The 14,052-nt window shown below is 31.7% G+C and overlaps 1 protein-coding gene across 4 annotated transcripts; it reads left to right on the top strand.

Moving 5' to 3' along the window:
• The first annotated feature begins 6,766 nt into the window (after positions 1 to 6,766).
• Positions 6,767 to 11,636, top strand: LOC133298810 (uncharacterized WD repeat-containing protein C2A9.03-like). Of its 4 annotated transcripts, none has more exons than XM_061498168.1 (10): positions 6,767 to 6,875; positions 7,699 to 7,852; positions 8,057 to 8,224; positions 8,340 to 8,426; positions 9,213 to 9,347; positions 9,475 to 9,585; positions 10,131 to 10,222; positions 10,311 to 10,416; positions 10,814 to 10,900; positions 11,011 to 11,634. In XM_061498168.1, exons 2-10 carry the CDS (start codon positions 7,721 to 7,723, stop codon positions 11,422 to 11,424), a joined length of 1,332 nt encoding a protein of 443 aa, XP_061354152.1. In that variant the 5' UTR covers positions 6,767 to 6,875; positions 7,699 to 7,720; the 3' UTR covers positions 11,425 to 11,634. The 4 variants fall into 4 exon arrangements, with proteins under 4 accessions (XP_061354152.1, XP_061354151.1, XP_061354154.1 ...); XM_061498167.1 differs by lacking the exon at positions 6,767 to 6,875 and adding an exon at positions 6,987 to 7,155; XM_061498169.1 differs by lacking the exon at positions 6,767 to 6,875 and adding an exon at positions 7,401 to 7,490.
• The last annotated feature ends 2,416 nt before the right edge of the window (positions 11,637 to 14,052 follow it).

Raw genomic sequence — 14,052 nt, 5'->3', positions numbered from 1 at the left:
CAGAGTCAGAGACGATTTAAAAAGACCGTGTGTTACTCGAGTACAAGAGTTGTGTACTTGAGTATCTTTGCTACATATTCGGGTAGAAAATCACAACATATGCATACAATCTTACCCCATAAAATTTACTCGAGTATATTGGTTGCATACTCGAATATGAGGTTCAATCAACTGTCAAACAGAAGCATATTAGTGTCATGTTTAGGGAAAACGCCAATTTTTTAATTAGTTTAAAAATGAGGGCATAGTGATTATTTTTACTTCAATCGACGGCACAATGATAAAAAAAACACTAAAGTAGATAATGTAAGTATTAACCACAAAATTCTATATTTTTATTTAGTTATAAAGTTCTGTACTAGACTGTAATTATAGTTTGTTTGCAATATTTTTATTTTCCTTACTTAATACCTTATGTTTATTAAATTGTTTGTACTTGGATATTCTAAAATAAAACAAATATAAGTATATTGGTTAATAAAACAAATGTTTATTATGTTTATTAAATTGTTTGTACTTAGAAAATCACAACATATGCATACAATCTTACCCCATAAAATTTACTCGAGTATATTGGTTGCATACTCGAATATGAGGTTCAATCAACTGTCAAACAGAAGCATATTAGTGTCATGTTTAGGGAAAACGCCAATTTTTTAATTAGTTTAAAAATGAGGGCATAGTGATTATTTTTACTTCAATCGACGGCACAATGATAAAAAAAACACTAAAGTAGATAATGTAAGTATTAACCAAAAAATTCTATATTTTTATTTAGTTATAAAGTTCTGTACTAGACTGTAATTATAGTTTGTTTGCAATATTTTTATTTTCCTTACTTAATACCTTATGTTTATTAAATTGTTTGTACTTGGATATTCTAAAATAAAACAAATATAAGTAAAACTAACATTTCAAATCTTTTGTATAATTTGCATATATAATTAGAGTTCACAATACCTAGGTAATATTTCTTGATTAATAATTGAAGGATGTTATAAGTATAGTTGCACAAAGTTAATGATTTCTGATATATTTTCTGTTAGAGAATTAAAACTTTATATTAAGATTGAAATCTAAAAGACTTAACTAATTTGTTAAATAATTTAAAGAATATATGTCAAAGAAAAATATATATACTTTTTTTTTTTGGTAAACAAAATATATATACTTTTTTATGTGTGAAGCATGTTCACGTTGTGGCAAAATTAAAGAGAAGGTTCTTTAATTACCCAAAAAATAGAAAAGAGAAGGTGTTTTTTTTCTAAAACTCATCCTATTTTAACATTAAACAAAATATATCTTTTTTGGGTGTGATGTCCCTTATTTTTTAGCTAATGTAGACTTACATAGAGACAACATTTCCGATGTGACTTAAAGAAATGTCTTCATGTTTTTGTTTTGTTAACCTTTTTTCCTTTTACTTGTTACTGTTTTTTATTTTTATTTTACTTTTCATATTATTATTTTTGGGAAAAAAGAGAGACAAAAGTACAAGATCATATTGTAGCTAGGTCAGTTCACATAAATTAAAATAAGAATCTATGAGCACCAAAAACCAATATTCAAAAACCTTTAATTTCTTGAAATTTGCCGTTAAAATCATTTGTTGAGGAGTGAGGACAATGACTACACCAAGTTTCTGGAAGTTCTACTCAGCAATCTTGGAAACAAGTGGAAGAGTGACCATTTTGCCATATTTGGCAAAAAATTTACCAGACTGCCACGCCAACAGTAAATTTTATCAAAATGTCACGCTGCACCCTTAGCCGTCGTTGAAGAAGTCTGAAAATATAACTAATTCGCATTATCTTATCTTAACTCTTAATTATTTTCAGACTTCTTCAACGACGGCTAAGGGTGCAGCGTGGTATTTTGGCAAAATTTACTGTTGGCGTGACAGTCTCGTAAATTTTTTTGCCAAGTATGACAAAATAGTCACTCTTCCGAAACAAGTTTGGTCTCATCCACGTAGGGTTGTTCATGAATCACGAGGTAAATCTTCTTCTCTTATTATTATTTTATTATTTTTCACAACAATGTTAATTAAAAGCTTCTCCTATTCCTATTATAAAAATATTCTCTCTAATAAGGTCTTTATGACTCATACTTTGCTATTTTTTCTTTCTTTCCATGTACTGAAATGGGTCCAAATTCTTCATCTAACTAGAGGAGTCCTTCAGCTTGTGTGTATCTGTTTGCACAACCTTTTTTTTTTTATATATACATAAAAATAAATAAAAGATAAAGTAAAGAAATAAAGATATAAAACAAAAAAACTAGTCTTTTCCTTTCCGAGGATGGAGAATACCTATCATGTTCGTCTAGAGAAGAAGTTTCAGTGAGTCAGGAGATTCGTTAAAGATAACAACATCTTGTAATATAAAATTATTGAGGAAAAGATTAGCTAAAAAATTAATACAACGATTGATTTCTCTAAATACATGTATAATCAAAATCTGCCAGTTACAATCAAGAAGTGTTCGTATTTGAATTACCAAGCAAGATCCATGAGATACGCCACCATATTTGGTGAGCAAAGCACCATCTAAGTGGAACAGCTCTTTTACAACCATTTGCTTATATTTTCTTTAGTATATTTTGGCTAAATATAAACTTCAAACACTTCATTATTCAATAAGATCTAATTTATTGTGTTTGTATAACTTTTTGAAATTACAAAACCATCAATTTACATTTATATAAAAATAATAAATTTTATATTTAATTTTAATTATTAATCTATTTATACTTAATAACTGAAATAATTAAATTAAAACTATTAAAGGTGAGCTAAATCAACAAGAAAAATCAAGTATAATACTAATGTAAATTGATCCGTCCCCCCTCTCTATATATATATATATATTAGAAACTTGTTAATAATTTTTTCTAAATATTTAACTCCGACAAAAATTTAGTCAAAATTTTAATAAAATTTATGCAGTAAATTCATTTTGTTTATTTATTCCGTTAAGCTCGTTAAATTTGTTACTTCATCCTAATTTTAAAAAAAAAAAGTCAAAATTTTCTCAACTTTACACAATAGGATTTTGGGTGCATCCTCAACTTTGTGCCATCATTCTTGGGCTTTTTGACCCTTTTGCCCCTCATTAATTAATTAATAACCAATTTGCCCCTGATCAAGAACTATCCACCAACCTGCCCCCGTTTAGTCGACTACCTTGCTGTTTTAGTCGAGCAAATGGTCAATCTTCAGAAAATGGACTACCGCAAATTTAGTCGACTAAAAAATCATCTTAATCGACTACATTTTTGGGATATTTAGTCGACTAAGTATCGATATTTAGTCGACTAAATATCGACGGATTTGTTTTTAAAAACCCCCCATTCGGCAGAGGGGGAGTAGGATGACCTAATCGACTAAGGAGGCGGCCCAAACCCCAAATCCGCAGGAGCAGCTGAAGAACGGTCCAAACCCTTCCTTTAGGCGTGTGGATTGCCCCCAAATTTGGTCCAAATCGTGAAATCTGAAGGATAGGTAAGGTTTCTTAACTTGCATTGTGTTTTAGGTTTAGGAATTTTTTGTATTTGTTTGTTGTCCGAATTTGTGAATTGTGTGAATTTACTAAGGTTTATTTTTTTGCATTGTGTGAATTTTTTGTAGGTTTGTTGTAGGTTTTGTAACCGTAATCTACTAAGGTTTATTTTTTTGCATTGTGTGAATTTTTTTGTTTGAAAAGTTTGTATGGGGCAAAAGTTTGCTTTTGGTTTACAGCGCTTATGTTGCAAGTTTTCATTACCATCATGACATGTTTCATATAGTTAAATGCTGACATGTTTCATTGTAGGTACCCTAAACAAATGACGAGCCGCAGAAGACCAAGCGATGAGGGCAATGAGTCACTTGAGAGACGCACCAAGCATAGGCAAGAGCGGCCTTCTTCGTCAAGGCGACAAGACGAAGAGCCTGATACTGTTGACCTCCCGTATGGGTATCTGTTTGAGGACGACCCTGTCGTCCACGCTTCATTCGTACGTGACCATTTGAACCGGCCGTTATTTCCCGCAGTGTTATCTGACTTATGACATGTGCAGGTGCAGATAAATCGACTACTCTTTCTTCATGACCAAAATACGGTTCACTTCTTGTATGCATGGGTGCAGATGAAGATTGACCACAATCTAATTCAACATATATCTCAATAAAATTTTGAAATTTTCGGTCAACAATTGCATCTATGACACATTCGACATCTTCATCATCACATATATCGTTACCAATGTAGTAAATAGCATCCTTACCAACTGTTGTCTCTACCCTGGCAATCATCCGTTGAACGCATTGGCTGCCTTGCAAACCCAATTTTTGCTGAATTCTCTCCTTTAACTCATTGTATGTAGTGCCCCGTTTGATTTTCAACATTTTCGTTTTTCCTTCAAATTGAACACCATTGGGGCCTTCATAATGCTTTCCATCATAGTAGATCATTGTCACATACATGTTTGGACTTGTGCTCATCTTCCTCACGAAATTGGGACTTGGGTTCTGAAATTGGGGGTTTGGGTTCGGATTTTGGGGTTTGGAATTGGGCAATGACAATGATTTCACAATATTAGGTCTGTAGAGATGGTGGGATGAAATACAATCGGATTGAGAGGATTACACATGAACAAAGGGAGCTATTTAGGTTTACACAACAACAACAATCGAAATGAGACCGAAAACATGGAAAATATAGGGTTTCAGTCGACATTTAGTCGACTAAATATCGATACTTAGTCGACTAAATATCCCAAAAATGTAGTCGATTAAGATGATTTTTTAGTCGACTAAATTTGCGGTAGTCCACTTTCTGAAGATTGACCATTTGCTCGACTAAAACAGCAAGGTAGTCGACTAAACGGGGGCAGGTTGGTGGATAGTTCTTGATCAGGGGCAAATTAGTTATTAATTAATTAATGAGGGGCAAAAGGGTCAAAAAGCCATCATTCTTGACTAATTTTTTATTTTGAATACAAAATTTACACTAATTATTACTTAGCTTAGTCACCAATTCAAAAAAAAAGAAAAAAAAAAGCAAAGAAAAATCACAAAAATAATGCACAAGTGACGACAAAACAAACACAAATCCTTCTCAGTCCTTTTCTCCCAAACTATCAACCGTCCCTAATCGACATAGAAGTAGAAACAAAATTCAATCAAAAAGTAAATTACTATAAAAATGAAAGACAATAAATAAGTTAAAATTAGAAAAATGGAAATCAAAATACTGGTGACACGTATCAGTTACCTATCCTTTTCTCGCGACCCAATCACCCACGCCTATTATTATTTATTTATTTGTTTATTTTTATTATTTTTCTTTCTTTCAACTCCTATCCTCCTTCAAAAATTCTAATCAAATAAAAAATAATAATTACACCAATCATTATATTTATTTATTGAGAAGGAATTAATTTATATTAACGAAAAAATAAATACTCTCATATTTATTCTAAAGATTCCATGAGCCTGTTTGTTTAACCTTTTAAAAAAGTAAAAAAAATTATGTCTTATTTATTTTAAAAGTATTTTTTTTTATAAAAGTTAAAGTTATTTAAATTTTTTAAATTTGTTTTTTTTTTTAAAGCTGACATCTAAACAAACTTATAGCGAAAAATGTTTTTATTTTATTTTTCTTAAAAAAACAACTTCCAGGAAAAAAAAAATCCATCTAAATAGCTCTATGTTTCTCTAAAAATAAAAGGGTAAATACTTTTTTAGTCTTCAATAAAATATACGGAACCCATTTTAATCCATTCAAAAAAATCAACTTGTAATTCTTCTGAAATTTTAATTTTTAAAATTATGATTCTTCAGAAATTAAAAAAAATCTATATTAATCTCTAAAAAAAACTAATATAAATATTTTCTTTTAAGGAATTAAAATGAGTTTTATATTTTTTATTGAGGATCCAAAATAGTATTTATAATAAAATTCTCATTCAATATAAACGACACCGTTTTTAAATTTGAAAAAAAAGAGTGAAGTGCATCTTGAAAAATTCATGTTACAAAATTTTCAAAGTATTCCTTATTTTTTATTTATTCTTAAGCTCAAAACGATATTAATTTGAAAGTTCAGAGATGACTTAATCTCGTTAATAGAAATAACCTAAATAGCACCGATATGACACGTGACACGTGACACGACACTTTGATACGTCAATCCTAAAAAATTATGAATTTGGAGACGTTAGGACACGTTTTAATATTAAATAATATTTTTAATTTATATAGTGTATATTTCATTTAATATTTAATAATTTAACAAAAAAATGAAACTAAATTAATAATATCCATCAACACGTTATAAAGATAGAAGCTTTAATAAAAAAATAAAAACTGGGATGAGAGAGATATAGTATCAGATAGAGAGATCAAATCATATTAGAGAGAGATCAGAGACAAGGAGATACAACAAGAGCGTGATAGGAATTGACAACAATGATGCTGAGATGATCTCTTATCTACTTAAGGGAAAAAAGACAAAAAAATAAAATTGATATGATCAGGTGGAAGCTTTATTAATATATTTTAATTTTTTAAAAAAATAATTTTTTTCAAAAAAAAATTAAAAAATTAAAATTAAAAAAATTACGAAAATGTCATTTGACCGTGTCGGACACGGTCAAATTCGCGTGTCAAAATGGTCAATGTGTCGGAAAAAATTGACCGCATATCCGACACCGTATCGAAGCGTGTCGGAGATTATAAGTCTCCGTTCTTCCTTGGAAATAACAGTTCAAAATGATAATAAAAATTAATTTCACAATTGTGTAAGTTGCGTGCGTACCCTTATTTATATTTATTCTTTAATTTGCATTTCTGAGTTGAAATTGATACAGCTCCTTCCAGCAAACAAACAAAGGTTTGTGATTCATTTTCCTTTGCATCGTTTGAAATCTGAAAATTTCTCTAAATTTCTTTTTTTTTTGTCTTTTTTTTTTTCCTTTCGTTTTCTGATAACAACGACTTTTGGGTGTTTGTTGTATAATTCTTATGCAATTATTGTCACATTCTAGATGAATTTGAGAAACTATCGTTAAAAAGAAAAGAAAAGAAAGAATGCAAAGAAAGAATGCCCTTGAGTTATTTACATGATATTGGAGATTATTTTATTGGAACCCTGAATTCTGGGTTGTCTATAGGTATTTAATTTCTAGATGAATTTGGGAAAATTGTTCTTTTTTTTTAAATGCCCTTAATTTCATTTGTATGATTTTTTTTTTTATTATTATTATTTTTTTTTTGGGGAGGGGAGGGTATTCTATTGGAACCCTAATTCTTTGTTGTCTATAAGTGATTATTTATCAGTTTTAGTATTTGCCATCTTTTTCATAGGGTTCATAGGAATAGCTAATTGGTGCACATGTCAATCATGGTTATATGGTTTTCCAATTACTGAAACGTCGTTAGTTATAAAATTGAATAATATTTTCGTTGCTTGTTTTCCATCATTACTTAACGCAGTGATCCTTGTTAGGTGATAGTTTAACTCTCTGGAAATTATAGGCTGGTTAGACTGGTTGCTGAATTTCATTTTACTGGTGGTTGTTTTTCTCTTCTTTTTTTTTTTTTTTGTTGGTTTTATTTATTTATGTATTTAACTTTGGGACTCAAGTGTTGTTGCTCACACTAGACTGTTGTTTGCCTCAGATTTTTCTAAATTTTCTCCTCTATTGTTATCATAGGTTCTGATTTGTTGGGCACAACATGTCAAACCGCCAATCGGACGATAACGAACATAGGGCGGATGAATACGAAATGGAAGATGTAGAAGATGATATGGATGATGGATCTATTAATAGAGAAATAGAGTCTGATGTTGATGAATATGATGACTCGGTTTGTAATGTGCTTGTTCTTATATTTTGCAGCTTGTCCTGTTTTATGACTATGATGTTGATTAGTATGTTTTGTATTAAGATTACTCATTTTCGATTCGTGGTTGAGTCACTCTTCCTCCTACTTGATTGATTCATCAAGCTTGTCAACTGTGTATAGAGTTATGTTTGTATTTCTAGGAGTAATATTGTAGTGATGTTGCAGAGTAGTAAGGTGGTAGACACCACAGCTGCTCAATCCAGAAGAGGACAGGACATCCAGGGAATTCCTTGGGATAGGCTTAGCATCACTAGGGAAAGGTATCGGCAAACCAGGCTTGAGCAATACAAGAATTATGAAAATATCCCCAATTCAGGGGACAGGTCGGGGAAGGTAATGATTTGGCCCTTTTTCTTTTTCATATTTTAGAGAAATTTTTCCTCAATCATGTCATTTGTTAGAAGGATAATACCATCTTGACCTGTCTATTATTTTCTATCACAATCAGGATTGCAAAAACACCAAAAAAGGATACTCATATTATGAGTTCCGAAAAAATTCAAGATCAGTAAAGCCAACAATTCTTCATTTTCAGGTGAGTTTATTCTACTCTGGTTTTCATAAAACTTTAAGGGTGCACCATGACTTTTTGCTGCATGTTGGCTCTGTTTATTCTATTTATATGAAGTTATGAACATAATTACTGTCAGAGAAATACTAAACCAAAAGTTCAAACTTATAAGTGAAGTCTGAAGAAGGGCTCTTATGTATAAACCCTCCCCTTCAATGAAAGCCTTCTGAACTTGAAACGAGAACAAAATATGAGCTTACCATTACTATTACTACAAATTGTCTCTACCTTAGACACCTTATGTTGAAGTTAATAACAAGAATAGGAAAAGAAGGTGCAGTCTCTAGGTCTCTTGCCTAAAGAATTTTGGCAAGGAGTTGTATTTGACAATAGATGAATTGCACTTTTGGTTCCCATAGTTTCAGAATAGTTGCATTTGGTTAAATGTAGACCCCTTTGTTCCTTCCAAACCTCGGAATGGACACATGAGAAAATCCTTAAAATCTTTTAACAGATTGAAAATTAAAAAAAGAAAAAAGAAAAAAGAAATGCCTTTTGGTCTACACCTCTGATATCTAGCTGCAGACTCTGTAAAAATACTTCATTGCTGGTCTGTGAATCAGCAGGAGATATGACTCGGAGATTGGTAGAGAGAGCTTTGTGTAGTCTGCAAAGCTGCAACATGTGGTTAATATTATGTCAAAGTAGCCTAATCTGTTCATAGGATGCAAATCTCAAACAGCTCGGCATAGGCTTTGAAGAGATAGGATCTCATCATTTCTGACTCGCCTTTTTTTAATGATTATGCAGTTGAGGAATTTGGTTTGGGCTACATCGAAGCATGATGTATACGTTATGTCACAGTTTTCAGTAATGCATTGGTCTTCTTTGACTTGCACAAGGTCAGAGGTACTCAATGTTTCAGGACACATTGCTCCATCAGAGGTGAATTTCTCTTTTAATTATGTTTGTTTAATTGAATATGACATCCTTCTTCTTATTCATTGTAAATATATGATAAAATTGATCAATCTTGGTCATAATCTTCCAAGTTGTCAATTTTCATTGTCAGAAACATCCTGGAAGTCTCTTGGAGGGATTTATGTACACTCAAGTCAGTACACTTGCAGTAAAAGAGAAGCTTCTAGTTGCCGGAGGATTTCAGGGTGAACTTATTTGTAAGGTAAATTAGATGATTTGCTTGTGTTTTTAGGAATGTCTACTTTTGTAATCTGTAGTGGTTGCAGTAGTAAGTGTAAATTGTGCTCCTGGACCTCAGGGCATTTTATGAAACATTTTAAGAAAACTTAAAAAATTCTATGTATACCTTGCTTACATACACAAAAAATTGACTTACATATGGTGATGAGTAGATTTTTTGGGTAATATTATAGACCAATTATATGTTGAGCTTAGGAATATACTCAGTCTTTAGAAATTAATATAGAGGTGTACTTGTTCCTCTTATTTTCTTCCTGAGCAATGGAGTTTTTAGTGTCGCTTCCTTTTTCTTTCATTATTCCTTTCTTTTTTCAGCTTCTCTTCTCAAGCACTGTTTGGATTATCTTTTCATTCATGTTTAGATTATTGCTACCAGACTCTAGTGCTTTTTTTTCTAGTTATTCTGCCGGATGCTGCTAACTTTTCCCTCATAGAATTTGTTCTTGGTTTTATAACCATTAACGGAATATCGAAGATTTGACCTCCTTCTTTGTTACTGGAATGCAGCACCTTGATCGACCTGGTATTAGCTTTTGCTCAAGGACCACTTATGATGATAATGCCATTACCAATGCCATTGAGATTTATGCTAGTCCTAGGTATATAAATTTCCTTCTCCTGGTGTTTTTTTTATTTCCTTGGAGGATATAGGTACCAAGTTTAATGAACTTGCTTTCTGATTTTTAGTGGTGCAGTTCATTTCACAGCCTCCAATAATGATTGTGGAGTCAGAGACTTCGATATGGAGAAATTTCAGCTTTCTAAGCATTTTCGTTTTCCATGGCCAGTGAATGTGAGTCCCTGAGATTTAGTTCTTATCTTTTATTTTCCTCTGCCTTCTTAAGATCTATAACTGGATACTTTACTTTGGTTCCTTCAGAAATTGCATTTCCGTTTCTTCTTATCACTTATGAAACATGGCTTACACATTGGCAGTATGGATGAGGCGGTGATGTCTATTCCCACTCGTCTCTAACTACTTTTATTCTTAATGTCAACACAATTTTAAGAAACAATAGACAAAAGGGAGTGCCAATAACTCTGCTTTTTGGAATATGCTCGTATAACAAGCCACTAGTAATCAGGATAATCTTTCAGTTGGATAATTCTCTTGTCATGATATTGTTTTCTTAGCATTCCTTTGCTTTCTATTTATTTTCATATCTTTTGTCCCCCTTCTTTTGCTGCAGCATACTTCTCTCAGTCCCAATGGTAAACTACTACTAATTGTTGGAGACAGCCCCGAAGGCATGTTGGTGGACTCCCAAAATGGAAAAGTAGTACTCTACTCCCTTTTTGGTTAATAATCACTTAACTCTTATTTAGTTGTATCCTAACAGAGCTTATATTGGAAAATCTTGCTAATCTGCTTTTCTTTATTTTGCAGACAATTGTTCCCTTATCTGGGCACTTAGATTTCTCATTTGCAGCATCATGGCATCCTGATGGTGTGACCTTTGCTACTGGAAACCAGGACAAAACCTGCCGGATTTGGGACTTGCGGAATTTATCCAAGTCAGTAGCTGTGCTAAAGGGTAACCTCGGAGCCATCCGATCAATCCGGTATACATCTGATGGCCAGTATATGGCTGTGGCAGAGCCTGCAGATTTTGTGCATGTCTATGACGTGAAAAGTGGGTATGAAAAGGAACAGGAAATCGATTTCTTTGGTGAGACATCAGGCATATCTTTCAGTCCAGACACTGAGTCCCTTTTTATTGGGGTTTGGGATCACACTTATGGTAGCCTTCTTGAGTATGGCCGCCACCGGAATTACTCTTACCTTGATTCACTGATATAAGTTGAAAACTGTTCTCAATTTGTTGCAGTGGTAGGGAGTGTTTATATAAGTGTGTGCAAAGCATGGAGATGTACAGGAGTTTAGGAGAGAACATATAAATCATGATGTTACTTGGTTTTAGTTCATGGACTTGTCTTGTTAACGTTTGATTGGAACATAGGGAATTATTCAAGGGAAAAAAAATGATGTTTGCTCATTGAGGATATAGGTTTTTTTTTAAAATAATAACAGATGCTTAACAAGTGAGCTTCGAAGGTCAGAAAAATAGGCATTGAATAGAAGTTGTCATTACCCCTCTTGTCCTTGAGTGCCAAGATCTTAGGTGATGCAATTGAATGAGCAGTGAACTTTACATAGTAAAAACTAGGAGGCGTAGCTAAATTTTTTTTATCGGGGAGTTATAATTGCCATATTTTTGGTAAAGTGAGATTTTCGGGAATATTATAAAAAAATTATTTGGTAGGCTAAAATATTATCAAAAAAATTAGATACATTTATTGAATCTATATTTGGTTGATGATAAAATATTATTTAGAAGATATGGTGAATTTGTCAAACTAACTTCAACTTTTCAAAACAACAAAATTGAATTGCGATGGAGGGTACTTTTGTCTGAAAATTCACTCAACATAATCCCATCCACCAAGATTCCCGTAATTCCACGTTTGTGATGACATTTTTTTTTTTGTATAACTTTGAGGGATCTCCATTCAATCTCTGACGATCACCTTATCTTCAGAATACTGTCCTAAAGGTTAACTCCTCATTGGAACAGCGGATGCACTGAGTTTTTCCATTGGAGAAAGGATGAGACTAATCTTTTATTCGAGGAGAAAGTCTTGTCCTTTGGTCCTCAAAGATTTTTTAAGAATTTGCTTGAGATAAGATTTGAATCCTTGGCTCAAGAAGATCCTTGGGAGCTCAATTGTCAATTGAGCAACATTTGAAGGTTAAAATGTGTCAAAATTTAATAAAAATGGTCTTAGATTAGTCTAATAATAGCATTATTTGTTGGGATGTTTATGAGTTAATTCAAATTCAGGGAAAGTAAAATTTTCACAATAAATTTTAGAATTCCTCCTACCAAACATGGTAAAATTAGAATGCTGGAATAACTTTTCCCGGGAAAAAAAAATTGCCCACCTACCAAACAATGCCTAAAAGAGATATTCCTTGTTCAAGCAAGTTTAAAATTTGGCCATGCTTTCATTCTCAAAAGTCATGCATGAAACACAAACAAAGAATGATTAAAGCCGAAAGAAATAGAGGCACATACACTAGTTAAAATAGATTATTGAATTATGTTTAGATTTATAAATAAAATATTGATAAATTTTAAGGAAAGGCTATAGTTACTACTTTTTTTCTTACTACTTGTTACTACTAAATCTTAACCGTTGATTTCCGTCAATCTAACGGTTATAATTTATTGGGTCATATTTATTAATTAATTATTAATTCTAATAAATTATAACCGTTAGATTGACAAAAATCAACGGTTAAGATTTGGTAGTAACAAGTAGTAAGAAAAAAGATAATAACTATAACCTCCCTAAATTTTATAAGGCTAAAATGCTTCTTATGTCATAGCAAAAATCATCTTCTTCTGCTACTCTCACATTAAAAAACGGGCCGTTTCTTTTCCTTTATTTTTTATTTTTTCTAAAAACGGCAGGGCCCATTTTTCTTGAGTTAGCTGCAAAAAAAATTATTCTACAGTGGCCGAAGAAGTATAAAGCCCATTTTATAATGGGCATGTCAATTTTAATCTGTGTTCTCATTTAAAAATATGGAATCTAAACTGTCACTTCTATTAATTAAAAGTGATTTTTCATGGGGTGGATCTTTTTATGTGAATTCATATGATCAATGAAAAGTTTTTAATCATTGATAAATAAATCAGTGATTATTTTTTCTCATCTTATATTCCAATATTTTTTTTCTTTTGTATTTTTTCACTGTTTTTTTTTTTTGGCAAGCTGTAATTGTTCACTGTTAATTTGTCTATTAATGGTTTAAAATCTTTTACGCGAAATCAGCATTTTGTTTTCTATTTTAAATATTAAGCTTGCAAATTGAATTACAGCCCAAGTTCATCGACGCACAATATTAACTGATCTATTATAATTTTTATTGTCAAATCCATTTCGCATTGTATCTCTGCGCCTTCTGTGGATTTTTTTTTTTTTTACACCAATTATTTCTCAACAACCATATAATTCAGTTCCTTTCATTCACAAGGGCTCTAAAAACTATCTTGTATTAATAGATAATTTTTTTTTTTTATCCTTATGAAGTTTAAGTCAAAAGAAAGACAAATAATATTACAAAAAAAAGAGAGAAAGAAAGACAAATAAAATTCCTATCTTCAAGTCAAAGCTAGATAGATAGTTCAACTTGCAAAATAAAATCTTGAATTATTAACAATCCTGATTTTAGTCATATATAACTATAGGTAACATTACATCATCATCGTGTGGTCTTCGCAAGCAATGTTACATTCAACTTGCAAAATAAGTTCAACAATTATGTATGTTTAGTTTACTCGGCCTTAATTACTTTTTTAAAGCTTTTTTTGATATTCTCGTAAGTTTTGGCTCTTTGAATTGATTATGAGATTAATCGAAA

This window comes from Gastrolobium bilobum, unplaced genomic scaffold, assembly GCF_033153095.1.
Source record: "Gastrolobium bilobum isolate Gb01-03AN ecotype WA unplaced genomic scaffold, APGP_CSIRO_Gbil_v1 utg20712, whole genome shotgun sequence".
NCBI classification, from domain to species: Eukaryota; Viridiplantae; Streptophyta; class Magnoliopsida; order Fabales; family Fabaceae; genus Gastrolobium; species Gastrolobium bilobum.
The sequence above is the reverse complement of the archived record's forward strand: the minus strand, read 5'-3'. Positions and strand labels throughout refer to the sequence as shown.

Excerpts from the sequence above, each read along its gene's own strand:
- LOC133298810 (XM_061498170.1), top strand. The coding sequence starts at position 7,721 with ATGTCAAACCGCCAATCGGACGATAACGAACATAGGGCGGATGAATAC. Across the intron at positions 8,427-9,212 it reads CAACAATTCTTCATTTTCAG|TTGAGGAATTTGGTTTGGGC; the intron begins GTGAGTTTATTC and ends ATGATTATGCAG. Across the intron at positions 10,223-10,310 it reads GAGATTTATGCTAGTCCTAG|TGGTGCAGTTCATTTCACAG; the intron begins GTATATAAATTT and ends TCTGATTTTTAG.